The 14,600-nt window shown below is 43.2% G+C and overlaps 1 protein-coding gene across 2 annotated transcripts; it reads right to left on the bottom strand.

Annotated features, from left to right (window-relative positions):
- Positions 1-531: 531 nt before the first annotated feature.
- Positions 532-14,508, bottom strand: GRSF1 (G-rich RNA sequence binding factor 1). Of its 2 annotated transcripts, none has more exons than XM_082726322.1 (10): positions 13,999-14,508; positions 11,330-11,486; positions 9,990-10,145; positions 9,461-9,604; positions 8,657-8,792; positions 6,550-6,734; positions 5,454-5,575; positions 3,782-3,917; positions 3,356-3,431; positions 532-1,906 (listed from the first exon to the last, which is right to left on the bottom strand). In XM_082726322.1, exons 1-9 carry the CDS (start codon positions 14,350-14,352, stop codon positions 3,382-3,384), a joined length of 1,440 nt encoding a protein of 479 aa, XP_082582448.1. In that variant the 5' UTR covers positions 14,353-14,508; the 3' UTR covers positions 532-1,906; positions 3,356-3,381. The 2 variants fall into 2 exon arrangements, with proteins under 2 accessions (XP_082582448.1, XP_082582449.1); XM_082726323.1 differs by lacking the exon at positions 13,999-14,508 and adding an exon at positions 13,704-13,909.
- Between the last annotated feature and the right edge of the window lie 92 nt (positions 14,509-14,600).

Raw genomic sequence — 14,600 nt, 5'->3', positions numbered from 1 at the left:
GGGAGTCAAGTATACGAATTCCTAAGATGACTTCCCGAGAACGGCCACCTTTTGCACTGAGCCCTCACCACTGATGTGGCAAGACAACCCGGGCCACCTTCATGCATACCCACCACATAACATCTTGATGATTTTGCTCTCATTCTTTTCCTAGAGCTGTACAAATGAAATTCATTAGCTTTAAAATAATTGCAAATGATTTAATTTCTCACCAACCCCAATCCCAATAGTCCCTATAGATTTTTTCCACAGCAAATAAGATACATACTGCTCAACAGAGAAAGGAGCATATTCTAATAGATCACACAGCCACAGACACCCCTTCTGATAGCCTGGTATACTCCGCCCCATATGAGAACACATTTCTACTTTAGTGATACTGAAGATGGTTAGATGCTTAATGAAGTCATGTTCACATGGGATGATAGAAATACAAACGAAAATTACAATTTCTTCTCATACCATACCAGGATTTGACGTAACGAAAATATATTTGGTTGACAGACACACTCCAAAATAAATACTCTTGGGTAATCTGCAGCCTGAAAGAAGCCTTCATTTATTGACTACTTACAGTACAGTGATTTCACATCTTAGCTGGCAATCAGAGATGGTTATGTATTAAGGGAGAGAAGGCGTCATCTCTCTTCCAGATATGACCTCTCAGAAATCAGGGCTAATTCAATTTTAAGAACTAGAATTGTATCTCCTGGTAACTATGTGGCAGTCGTCACCCTGAGAACAGGAACAAGGCAAAGAAAGTATACAGGACTTTGATTCTCCTACACAGGTGCATGTAAAGTTAGTTTATTAAGGACTACATTTTGAAGCCAGCCATTTTGATCCAATATTTAAATAACAAGCTGTTTAATATTAAAGCAGAAGGTACCGTCACAATGTGACAGGAGTACAGCTTTATCCATAAACCCTTCACACAGTTATACATTAAATGCTATTTTTATTTAAGCAAGGCACCCCTACTTGTTCTAAAATATGGGATGTGCTATCCCATTGAAAAAGCAAAATGAGGAGACAGATTTTTTTTTTTCCTCTCAGGAGCTGGTTTGAATTCAAGTGAAGCCATTAACGTCCTTACCAGTCAGGACTGTTTTGACAGGTCACTTCACAGTTTGAGACTAACAAACACCCTTAAGGTTTACCCACAATCAACAAAAAATTGGGGGGTGAGTGTTCAAAGAACTTTTAAGACTAGAATTCTCTCCTTACGGATACAGGCACCAAAGTTAAATGCCCTTAGCACAAGGCTTAGAAAGGCAAACATTTCTAAAGACATAAAACTGCCAAACTGTTGTCACTTACACTCACTAACCTGTGGTACTTATTTCTGGTTTTCTTTTTTTTTTTAATTTCTACTCCTACCTAAATAATCTAATACACCTAAAATTAAAACTACTCTGCCAAACCTTAATGATTCAAAGGTCTGAAACCTTTCCTTGCTTTGGTGAGTATTTGGTTAAAATAAATCAGTATTTCATTCCAGAGAAGTTTTACAACAGAGCCTTAATTCAGAGGCAAAAAGACAAAACCTCCAACAGAGCATTTGTAAAACAGGAGAAAGACTTTCAAGGACAGTACTGAATAAAAATATGTAGTCTTTTCATTGGGTAACACATCTTCTATGAAAACAAACTGTTTAATCATATAGAACAGAAACCAGATTTTTAAATCAGATCTTGAACAGATTAAACAAAAATTTAAATTTGTGGTTTATTTCATAATTCCAAACTGAATCTTTCCTTTTCTTAACAGTCCACTATGCAATTTGTCTTATAAGCAATTAACCCAAAACCCCCAAATCCTTTCTCTAGCAGTTGCTGCTACAAAACTGGAACTTTATATTCCACGTCCAAGAAAGATGTGCAAATGAAATGCTTCTTGCTTCGTCCTGAAAATAAAAAGAAAAATGTTGCACACTGACTCAAAATGAAAAAGTGGTGCAAAGTAAATAAATAAAAGAAAAAGTGTTACCATACCATACTCTTTCCCAGACCATTTAGAAATACAAATTTAATAATTTTTTTAAAGTGGGCATCATGCCCAGCATGGAGCCCAACGAGGGGCTTGAACTCAAAACCATGAGATCGAGACTAGAGCTGTTATCAAGAGTTGGGGACACTTACCCAGATGACCTACCCAAGTGCCCCAATACTTTTTTTTTCTGATTTAGTGCAAATCCATTTAGTGACAAATCCATGATGTTACAGTGAAGAAAATTAGACATTATTGTTTACATCCTGGTATAAAGACAAATTTTTAGAGTTGAGCACAAAATATATTTTACATAGATTTTAGCTAATATTCAACCTCACAAGATTATGGGATTTTATATCCAAAAACAGCCTATGACAAATACAACTATGAACTATAGTAAAGAAATGCCTCATGTATTTCCAATAAATCATTACAGATAACTATCTCAAATGCACCACTATAAATAGAAAAATGATTATAATACATTAAAAGATTTTATGGGTAAATAAAAAATACCACATAACATTTAGTCAAGGGAGAGGACATCCAAACATTCAGTAGATTTGTCACACATTAAGTTAACTCTATGAAGTTGTGTACTTCCTAGGACAGACAACTATTTTCATAACACTTTCTTAGGAAAGAGACAGTGGTACATTAAATGTAGATAATAATGAAAAATCCCAATTTCAAATATATCGATTTTTTGTTTTGTTTTGTTTTATTAACATATAATGTATTATTTGCCCCAGGGCTACAGGTCTGTGAATCATCGGGATTACACATCAAATTTATCATTTTAAACGTTTTAATATCTTGGTACTAAGGAAATGTGTTTAAATTTTCTAAGAAGAACGCATATATAAGCACATTTTCAGCGTAATATATAGATATTAAAGGTAAAAAATTATTTTTAGGCACACAGCAGGATGAACATTGGGGATGATGCCAGAAGATTCTATATGGGAAAAATACCCAACGCCACTATTCAATCATAATGAGTCCTATTTCCCAAAAGATTTTCATTCCTTATTTTGATGCTTGAGTCCTCTTGATCAGTCTGATCATTATTAAGGGGCTCCTGGGTAGCTCAGTCGGCTGAGCGTCTGACTCTTGATTTGGGCTCCAGTCACGATCTCAGGGTCATGGATGGAGCTCTGCGTTGGGCCCTGTGCTCAGCAGAGTCTGCTTCTCCCTCTCCTTCTGTTCCTTGCCTGTGCACACATGCACACCTCCCTTCTCTCTCAAATAAATAAAATATTAAAAAAAAAAAAAAAAGGTTTTCACCCTATTACAAATTAGTGAGTTAATGCCTAATTTATCAATTGAAAATAATTCCCACAATTATACCTCTTAAATTTACCTTATTATCTAGAGTCCCTGGAAGTCTTATTTTCCCTTTGGACATGAATTCAGGAACAATTCAATATATCTATGATCTGAGAATGACAAGAAAAGATTCATTTTAAGAAGGTGAAAACAGAGAAATAATAATATAAATTTTCTCATAGTTTAGACAGCAAGTCAAACCCTTTGTCCATTTCCTAATTAAAAACAAAAACAAAATTAAAAAACAAGCAAAAAAATATCCCACCTCCACATAGAAATATTCAGGACAATTAGCAAACAAATGCTTTTCATTACAATATAGTGTTCTGTCCTTTCTACATTTAATTTAGGAGTATTAAAAGAGCACAGTTTCCCAAAGACAAAGTCTAGGCAAACTCCAAAACAGAGAAAGGTGAAGACAAGCTGAGCTCTGACGATGAACAGCACGGGCAGCACTTACGAACATGGGACCGGTCCTTCAGCATAGCTGCAACAGCGTCCTCGTGGGTATCGAAGTGCACGTCCGCTTCTCCAGTGGCCTTCCCATTAGAACTGTATTCCATGGTGATTCTAACAGGCTTCAGCGGAGCAAAGAACTAAACAACAACAGAAGCCGGAAGGAACATAATGGTACTAGGTCCAATTTCTAGCGGTCTAAGACTCTGCATTTTTGTTTCAGACTATGACTGATACACCCAAGACACTGTTCTTAGAAAATCTCTTTAAGCAACAAAGTAGTTACACATCTACCATGTCTTCTGGCTTTTCCTATCCTCTGAGAACTCAAGGTCACATTTCAACTATCTGTTCACAGAAAAAAACTGTACAATACACAACACATCAAGAGAGCTCTAACTTTTCTATGCCAGCAAGGACCACTTTTGTTATTCCTCCCACATACATCCTTCCCTGTTTCTGAAGAGCGCCCATCTTTCATTTCTTAGTCATTTTTATATCAGATATGCACCTGCTCACCAGTTTTTTTTTTACCAGCACTACATGAACAGAGGTACCACACTGAGTGGTTACCATTTCAAACCAAAACAACAGAATGTAATGCTTTAATGAGATTGTGTGACCTCTGCCTGGTTTAAGACATGATTCCTATCAAGCTTTTTTGAAATAATGGAGACGGGGCGTCTGGATGGCTCAGTGGGTTAAAGTCTCTGCCTTCGGCTTGGGTCGTGATCCCAGGGTCCTGGGACTGAGCCCCATTATCGGGCTCTCTGCTCAGAAGGGAGCCTGCTTCCCCGTCTCTCTCTGCCTGCTGCTCTGCCTACTTGTGATCTCTGTCTCTCTGTCAAATAAATAAATAAAATCTTCAAAAAAAAAACAAAAGAAAAAGAAAAAGACAACTCTGAGGACCCACTACTAACTGATGATTCTAGCTTTGGTTCTACCTTAATTAAGTATATGTCCTCAGATTCATGAAGCCAATATGGCTATTGTTGTTTCCCTTCCTTTTCATATTTTTTTTTTTTTGAGATTTTATTATTTGACAGAGAAACACAGCAAGAGAGGGAACACAAGCAGGGGTAGTGCGAGAAGGAGAAGCAGAGAGCCCAATGAGGGGCTCAATCCCAGGACCCTGGGACCACAACTAGAGCCAAAGGCAGACACTTAACAACTAGGCCACCCCGGTGCCCCTCTTTTCATACATTGTTATAAAATAAAAATATTTTTAAAATTTCTTTCTCAAAAATTAGGGAATCCTGAAGAAGGCTACAAGCTTCTGAGCACTCAGGTGCGCTGGGATTCTTGCTCAGCATATACCTCCCCTGTGACAAACTCCCTCTGGGTCTCCGTTTCCTAAACTCAAAAATGACTAAGTTGAACCAATTTAAAGAAAAACCAAACTTCCTTCCTTTGCCTACTAAAGCTACATCATATTATTTTGTACCACAAAATCCTCTTATCATTATACATTTGACCTTAAAATGTAATAAAACCCATACTTCTCAGTGGAAGAAAGTAAGACAAGCTTCCACAAAAAAGGGGACGCCTGCCACTTTACTGTACAAATCGTTCAGAAATAGGGTATTTTCTTCTGTAGCTTTCCCAAGTTAATATAAGTTTAATTTTAGGATTTTTGTTCCAAACCTATTGAGATTGGATATCTTACTGCCACACACGTTTATAATGTCTTGGGCATTAGCTTGGAAAGGCAGTCCTCGCATGTGGACAAAATGCAGTGAAGATGCAGTCCCAAAGTCAGCAGCCTCTGGAAGCTTTTCCGACATCTCCTTAGGCAACTCTGAGAGGGGGAACAAAAAGCACCGTCGGTGACAGAAGAACCTCCAGAGTCATTAACAGATTATAATTAGTTATGCCCTTTATGTCAAAATCCTCAATTCTTCCTGAACCAGTAAGGATGAAGGGCTTTATTTTTAAAAGCAAAAATGTTCTGCAATTTCTGCCACCTAACACATATCACCTGAACACCCATGAGGATTTAGTGCAAAGATTTAGTGCCTCAAACCACTACGAGATTACATAAAAACAGATCTTTCTATAAAAACAGAAGGAAACATGATTATGAGCGAAAAAAGGGCAACGAACGTTCTGAGTTACAGGCACTTAAAAAAAAGAATAAACATGGTAACGGGGTAATTCCATGGCACGGTTTTAAAGTTTTATTTATTTGAGAGCGACCGTGCACCCACGAGGGTGGGGATGGGGGCAGATGGAGAGAGAACCCTGAAGCAGACCCCCTGCTGAGCTCCGAGCCCAACACAGGGCTCAATCCCAGGACCCCCATTCATGACCTGAGCAGAAATCAAGAGTCCACTGCTCAACCAACTGAGCCAGTCAAGCGACCCACCATGGCATGAGTTGAAAAAAGATTGATCAAACTTCAAAGATCCCACATGTGGCTTTGCGGTTAGAAATCAGAGGAGTAATTACTTTAGTCAACATTCAAGCTCTCTAACTATTCTTTTCTCACCTTGGTTTAAATGTTGACATTTTAAATTCTTTTATTATATCTGAGCCACCCAGCTTTGCATATGGAATCCACAAAAACAGTTATATAAAAAACTTTTATGAAATAATTAAGCCCTTCTGCATATGTTCTAAGTACATACGACACTCAAAGACAGATAAATCTTCCAACTCAATTCCCTGGTCCCATAATCTAATAATTCCATACAACGTGGTCTTAAAAAATATTTTAAATATCAAAACGTGCAAGACAGATCCAGTAAGTCTCATCATGACGCAGGTCCTTACCTATTTCCTTCTCACTTTCAAAAGCTGTCATGGGTCGAATATCCTCACTTACTTCATGTTCTTCAAAGACCATTTCTGGCTCAGTTATATACTTAGCAGTAGGAGAAGATGCCATTTTTTTTCCCTTATGAGAACCAACATGTGTTCGGACTTCATTCCTTCTGCTTGGAAATATCTCTATATACCTGTATCAAAACAAAAGTGAACAGACACAAATAATGCAAAGTAACTTTACACTGAAGTCATTTAAAATAGAACATGCAGATATAATATTTCTGACAGCTTATGAAACAAAGTGTCCAAAGATAACAGATGAGAGAGAAAAAGACTAGATACAGATACTAGTCCCTGAAGAGTATTCTCAACAGAAGGGGCCATTGATTTAATCTCCCCCACACTCTGCCCAAGGCGACAGCTTTCTTCATACACATTTAATTAAGAGTATATTCTTTTTTGAAGATTTTATTTATTTATTTGACAGACAGAGATCACAAGTAGGCAGAGGCAGGCAGAGAGAGAGGAGGAAGCAGGCCTCCTGCTGAGCAGAGAGCCCGATGCGGGGCTTGATCCCAGGACCCTGAGATCATGACCTGAGCCGAAGGCAGAGGCTTTAACCCACTGAGCCACCCAGGCGCCCCTTAAGAGTATTTTCTATTCTGTTTTACTTCGTGAGAACAACTATGCCAAGACAAATTGTGTGTATGAAAATATCTGGTCAGAAGGGATTTGTTTTCTACTATTGTTTTTTACTATTGTCATTTACTATTTGTTTTTTACTATTTTACTATCGGTTAACTATTTCTTAAAGCCTTACAAGACAATTCTGTGAAAATCAATGATATCTGTGTAAGATATTAAACGTCAGAGTACATGAGGAGCTAAAATCCCCCAGAACTTCAACAAGACACCAATGAGAATTCGATGAACTAAATGTCAATTCTGACTTGTTATCTGCTTGGCAGTGGGATTGACTATTAAATCCAAGCTTCTGAAACCAGTTTTTTTCTCAATACTGCTTTTCCAAATTAGGTTATTAAGCATAAATTACAAAAACCATTTGTATTTACAGATCTATAAAGATTAGATAGGCACTACTTCTTAATTTATTATACACTGCCATAATCTTCCCACATAAAAACGTAACACTAATCTATTTGTTCTAAGACATGTTATAAGAAAATGTGAAGAGTACTAAAAGAAAATGGGAGAGGAGGCTGGCTTGCATACACATTTTTATTTTAAAAAAATTGTATAAAGACCTCTACATCAACTCTATACACAGATCCTGAAATATACGGCTTTATAATAGCTTTTCGTTTTTTTAAAACTTCAGCAGAGCCAAATAAAACAGCCAGAAAGCAGCAAAACAATAATCCAAAATCTGACACTTTTCAGTACTCCAAATTTGACACAAATGAACTGATCCAACACTATATGCATCCAGTGTGATGTACAGCAATACCTATAGTGTATTATCGGTATCAAAATGTTAACCCAAATCAATTCAAGACTTCAGCTTTAACTTCCCATTTTTGGGAAGTAATAGAAGATACAAAGGAACAAAGTCACACCATAAAGAAGCAACAAGATCAACATAAAACATGAGACATTGTACAGGAGGACTTAGTTTGTTCAGAAGTTAATTGCACTTTTAAAGGAAAACGGAATAAAAATACAAAGGTGAAGGAGACTTGTTCTAGTTTAAGAGAACTATAGATATAACAATCAAATGCCATGCGTGGACCATATCGAGATTCTGGAAGCAAAAGAAAAAAAAAAAAAACACAAACATCTCTGAGGGGCACCTGGGTGGCTCAATGAGCTGAGCATCTGCCTTAGGCTCAGGTCATGGTCCGCGGATCCTGGGATCGAGCCCTTATTCGGGCTCCTTGCTTGCGGGGAGCTGCTTCCCCCTCCCCCCAGCTCAGTGCGCTCCAGCTTGCTCTCTCCAAAAACAAAACAAAACAAAACAAAAACCATCCACAACTCTGAAAAGACAATTTTGGTATGTTCCGGAAAGTGTGACTGTGGACTGGCATTAGACAATAAATTACCGCTCATTTTGTTAGCACGGGACTGGAGCACTATGAGAATCTGTTTCACTCACCGGTTACCAATTTCCTCCCTATGTTTCAATAGGGCTTGGTTGGCCATTTCTGGTTCTTCAAACTGCACATAGGCTTCCCCTGTTTTTCTTCTCCCTCTGTAGTCCATGACAAAAGTGATGTCTACTATATTCAGTCCTAGGACGGCAAAAAATTATTACAGATTTAGTGCTACTAACAGGAGCCATTTTTATCCTTAGGACTAAATACATTTATCCACATACTAGTAATTTTTTTTTCATTAGTATAACCTAAGGCCTGTTTTGCTAGTCTTTAAGTTGGATACATGCCTAAGGGAAAGAAAATTATTATGCAGCAAAGCTAGTAACACCTACACATCTATATTTCCAGAATATTTAGGATTCATGCAATCCATCTAAAATACACAATCTCTGGGGTTTTTTTGGGGGGGCATTAATTATGTAGTAGGGGAAACAGGAATTTAGACTAACAACACTACTGTTACATTTTTCAGAGCTGAGAACTAGACAATAATGCTTTTAAATGATAAAAATTGTTACTTTCTTAGACAAATATGGCCACTCTTACAAGAGGTTATCTTCCTCAACAGTCAAATAAACCTGCATGAAGTAATTCTGAAATGTGACATCCTCCAAAGGTCAGCATAATTGGTCAAAACACTTACATAATCTATAAACATTGGTAGCCTAAGTGAAGAGTTCTCCCCTAGAGAACCTAATACAATTGCATGCAGTTACCTAGGAAAAGGTTCATTTAAGATATAAAGAAAACACTAAGGGGGGGGGGGGGAAAGAGGCCCCAAACATGATTTAACTAGAAAGCACCTGCAAAGAAGTCTACGATGTCTTTCTCATTGCAACTATACGGAAGTCCTCTCAAGCGAACCACACCATCGTTGACCACAGGTGAGGCCTTCACCTGCAGGCTCTTCATTAAGGCATCCACGTCTTCATTGTTTATCTCATATACTGCAAAGAAAAAGCACACAAGCATGCACATTTCCATAGCAAAGGAAGAAGACATTAACTTAGTGGGTTATCCAAGAATGGAGAAGCCAGTGTTTTTAATCTCCATGTACTTCTTTGGAGAAAATAACGAATGGCATTTACTGAATATTTACCGTGTGCCAGCTGTGACTTATTTAAACGTCCCAGCTTGGGAGGTGAACTTGGTCAACACCCTCATTTTATAGATAAGAAAATGAGATTATCTCTGCGTTTCATTTTCGTGCCCTGTAAAAGGGCGGATTCGTAATGCCTATCTCCTTCATTACTGCTAAGGATCAAATGAAACTGCCTTCGGAAGTACAGGCTGAGGTTCGGATCACAAAAGCCAGAGCGCGATTTCACGCACCTTCCACATATCGCTGTCCCATGTACATGCGGTGCTTTTCTAAGGCTTTTTGCACATCCTGCTCGGACTCCATTTCAATTAAGGCATCACCCCTTCGTTTCCCGTCTCGGTTTAAGAGGAAGTGTATTCCATTCTCACCATTGCGGATCCTGCAGTCTGAAAGTACGACCGTGAAATCAAAACCCGAAACCAAACTTTTAGCTCAATTGTACAAGTCATGAGAATGCAATCCTCAGATTCCAACAACAAAACAAACCATGAACCAAAATGTCTATCCTATCCCCTACAAAAACCCCCATCACTGAAGGCATCCAAACGCTAATGAGATGGTAGTCTATACACTGTTCCATTTCTTTTCTTTTTTAAAGATTTTTATTTATTTATTTGACAGAGAGAGAGGGAGAGAGCAAGCACAAGCCCGGGGAATGGCAGGCAGAGGAGAAACAGGCTCCCCACTCAGCAAAGAGCCTGATGTGGAGCTCGATCCCAGGACCCTGAGATCATGACCTGAGCCCAAGGCAGCGGCTCTGTGCTTTGTAGGAAGGGAAGTCTGCTTGTCCTTCCGCCCCTCTCCTGGCTCGTGCCAGCTTGCTCTCGCTCTCTCTCAAATACATGAATAAAATCTTTTTCAAAAAACAAATAGGGGCACCCGGGTGACTCAGCGGGTTAAAGCCTCTGCCTTCAGCTCAGGTCATGATCCCAGGGTCCTGGGATGGAGCCCCGCATCGGGCTCTCTGCTCAGCAGAGAGCCTGCTTTCTCCTCTCTCTCTACCTGCCTCTCTGCCTACTTGTGATCTCTCTCTGTTAAATAAATAAATAAAATCTTTAAAACAAACAAACAATCCAAAAAACCCTTTTTAAAAAAGATTTATTGTATCTACTTATGTGTGAGAGAGAAAGCGCCAGCAGGAAAGCAGAGGGAGAGGCTCCTCAGGCAGCTCCCCGCACTGAGCACGGAGCCAGACTCGGGGCTCAATCCCAGGACCCTGAGATCATGACCTGAGCTGAAATCAAGCTGAGCCGTTAGCCGACTGAGTGACTCAGGCGTCCCCTAAAAGCTTTTTAAAGAGGAAAATGAAAAATCATAGTGAGATCCAGAACTTAAAAATTAATCACAGATATGTAAACATTCCAAAAGTGTTATTAAGGAAATTATATCCCTGGACAATAAGCAATCTTGTATTCTAAATGTATGTGTTACGTAAAGAGCTATGCTGAACTGGTTTTGAGGTTTGGTTAAGTACATACCAAAACTTCTGGAGAAAACTGGTTTCTACCATGTTGTGAGACTACCTTGCACTCAAACAAAATTACGTATTTCAAACACACATAGAATATACCTGAGAAAAAGTTAACCACATCTTCTATAGTGCATGACCAGGGCAATCCTTGAGCTCGAATGAGATAAACATCATCCACTTCTTCTCCTAACTTGGACGAAGCCAACTCGTACTCAGGGAGGGGTGGGAGATCTTCCAGGTACGTAGTTTTGGACTCCTTACGAGACAAATGAAGAAAAGTAAAAATACTTCTTTGAACAACCTTACTGGGAATATGTTTATTTCTGCAAACCAATGCCCTGGATGTTATTCTTAGGGGACAGTTACTATTTCAGAGGCAAGAAATAAACTTCACAAATCCCTAACGCATCCTTTTTTGGCTTAAATTATACATTCTAACCCAACAGGCAGGTATATCCCAATGACTTCGCAGGACAGAAATTTCATCCAGGGCTTGTTCTTTTTTAAATTATCGGTCCCGAATTACACCTAATGATAGTGTTTTAGTTAAGGAAAAACAAGAAGGGTTCCTTCAGTTGGACAAATATGAATGCTTCCTACTCACTGTGCGCGGTATCAGGCTCTCATCCCAAAGAGCTTACCATCTAGACTAAGACGAGCATTACAAGACAGGATGCTTTATGAGCTACAATTAAGATCCAAGATTATTAGGAATCCAAAACAGAACACTAACAGAAGAATCAAGACATAATATGTGCCTCAAAGGAAGCACAGAATTTTGACAGCAATATCTAAAGCATTCCAGTTTGAGAGGTGAGGGGAAGAAGCAATATGAATGAACAAAAGCCTGTTTGCAAAACAGCAATAATCCCATTTGGCTCCACTGCAGGGTACAATTAGGAGCCAAAGAAGATGAGCTGGCAAAAGGAACTTGGTACCATACAGCAGAGGGACTTGAATGTCAAGCTCAATGTGTCCCCTTCATCCAGTAGGCAAGAAAGAGTTAATAAAAGACATTTCGGAGTGGGTAAAATAACGAGAGAGCAGGGTGTTTGGAAAGACTAGTCTGTCAACTGGTAAATCAGACCAACTGAGTAAGGAAAAATCCTAAGAGGCAAAAGCAGTAGTGTAAGATAACAAGAGCCTGAGACATCCCCCAAGAACTGTATTTTACAAGATTCAGCAAAAACTGGAATTTAACAAGATTCCAATCAGCACTACAAGCATAACCAGGAACGACCACCGCAGTTTCAAGACTTGTCCTCTTTTGGAGCTGAAGAAAAAGATTCCTTGGTACCATCCCACAGTTTACACTAAGACTTAACCTCTACCTACAAGGAGTCCATGATGCATGGAAGCCTCGAGCAGATAGATGTCTTTCCCGTACTTCATAAAAATGCAACAAGCACTACGAATCAACGTGGAAAGACCACCCGGGCTCTCAGGCAAGCGACTTGCAATCTATCATGCTACGGAGATGCTTCACGCCTTTGCAGGTTCCCATCCTTTCCATGAAGACGTCCACATAATGTTAGGAAGTCCACGATCAATCTGAGCACAGTGTCTGACACTAGGAGAGGCTCAACAGATAGCCCTACAGTCAATTTCAGAGGGGAAAAACAAACAAACAAAAACAAGAGAGTAGCCGCCTCGCCAAGGCCTAGTGGAGATCGTCTGTGTTCTTTAATCAAGGTACCATTCCCCATTTTCCCAGAATTCCACCCGCATCTCCAGCTTTTACCGAAAAGGGCAGCACAAACTATGGGGCCAGGATTCAAGTCCATGAGCTCAGCCACGGGCAGCCGAGGCCGGGCGGATCAGCCTCCGGGTTCCCGAAGTTCAAGGAGGAGCCCGAACTGCACGGAGAGAAACCGGATCGAGAGGCAGGAGGTGGCGGGGAAGACGCGAGCGGACGCTTCCCGGACCCGCGCTCGCGAGCAGGAGCGAGGCTCCCTCCAGGGCACACGCGACTTGCAACCGGAGTTCCTAAAGGGCACGCGGACTTCACCAAACACCGTCCATCCGCTCCCGGGTCCCCGGGTCCCCGGGTCCCGGCCCGACCGCAGGCGTCCGCTCTTCTCGCCGCCCCCCCCCACCTCCAAATCGGGCCCCACGCTGTCCTCCCTGTCGGCGGCGACGCACGGCCCGAAAGGTCCTTCTGCCAGAGGAGGTGGAAGGGCAGGGGTGACCTTCAGTCAAGCGGGGCAGCCCGCCTCTCCCGGCGGCACGAGGCACAGCGGAGCGCGCGCCACGAGCCTCCGGCCCCCCGGCCCCCCGGCCCCAGCCCACGCCAGGCAGCGCGTGGACCGTCCCCTCGGCAGGCTTCGAGGCGCGCCGGGGCCGCCTAGGCCTCTCGCTGCGGCCGCGCGGCAACTCCCACCCCTCGGCGGGGCCGGCCTCCCAACTCGACGGGCGGCGTGCGGAGAGCGACAGGGATGCGGGGAGGGGGCGCCCACAGCCGCCCCAAACCTACCATGGGCCGGCGGGAAACAAGGCCTCAACATTCACCCCCAGCCACACTTACACTGCCCAACCGGCCAGACACTCGAGAGAACAAAACAAGGAGAAAACCCGGGGCCTGGGAGAGCGTCCCTTGTTCTGGGGCCCAATAGGAGGACGGGGCGGGCGGGGGTGGGGGGGCGGCCGCGCGGCGCGTGCCGCGGATCCCCGGGCGTGCACGCGAGGCGCCGGCGGAGGGGCGCGGGAGCGCGCGCGCGCGCGCGCCCGGGGAAGGGTCCTGCGCGCGGCCCCTCGCGGCGCCCACGTACCTGGCTGTAGCTCCGCGCCGGGCCCGCGGCCGCGGCCAGCGACTGCGACAGCAGCGGGGCACGCAGGGCCGGGTAAGATGCCGCGGCCGCGGCGGCGGCGGAGGCGGCCGCGGGGGGAGGCCCCGCCAGCCTCCCGGCGGACGGAGGCCCGGTCTGGAGGCCCCGCGTGTGAGAGGCGGCGGCCGCGGCGGCCCCGAGCAGCAGCAGCAGGCGGCGGCGGCCCGAGACGCCCGAGGGGAAGGAGCCGGCGGCCGAGTAGAAAGGCAGGCAGGCGGCGCCGGTGCGCCGGCAGCTGCTGCAGTTGCAGCCGCAGCCCCGGAGCAGCGCCCCGAGCACCCAGCGCGTCCCGGCCATGGACTCCGGAGGCGGCGCGGGGCCTGGAGGCGGCTGCGGCTGCAGCGCCAGCGGAGGGGGAGTGGAATCCAGGGCCGGGGAGGGGGCGCCAGGCACATGCGCCGCCGGCACCCGGGGCCGCGGCGAGTCGGGAGGAGGCGGAGGAGAGCGCGCGGCTCCGCCCGGTCTCCGCCCCCGGGGCGGGGCTGCCGGCCGGCCGGGAGGGGCCGCGGGGACCCGGGGACTACAGCCCCGCGGCTCTAACCCCG

This window comes from Mustela nivalis (assembly GCF_964662115.1).
Source record: "Mustela nivalis genome assembly, chromosome: 4".
Taxonomy (NCBI): Eukaryota; Metazoa; Chordata; class Mammalia; order Carnivora; family Mustelidae; genus Mustela; species Mustela nivalis.
This window is presented reverse-complemented; position numbering and strand designations above follow the sequence as displayed.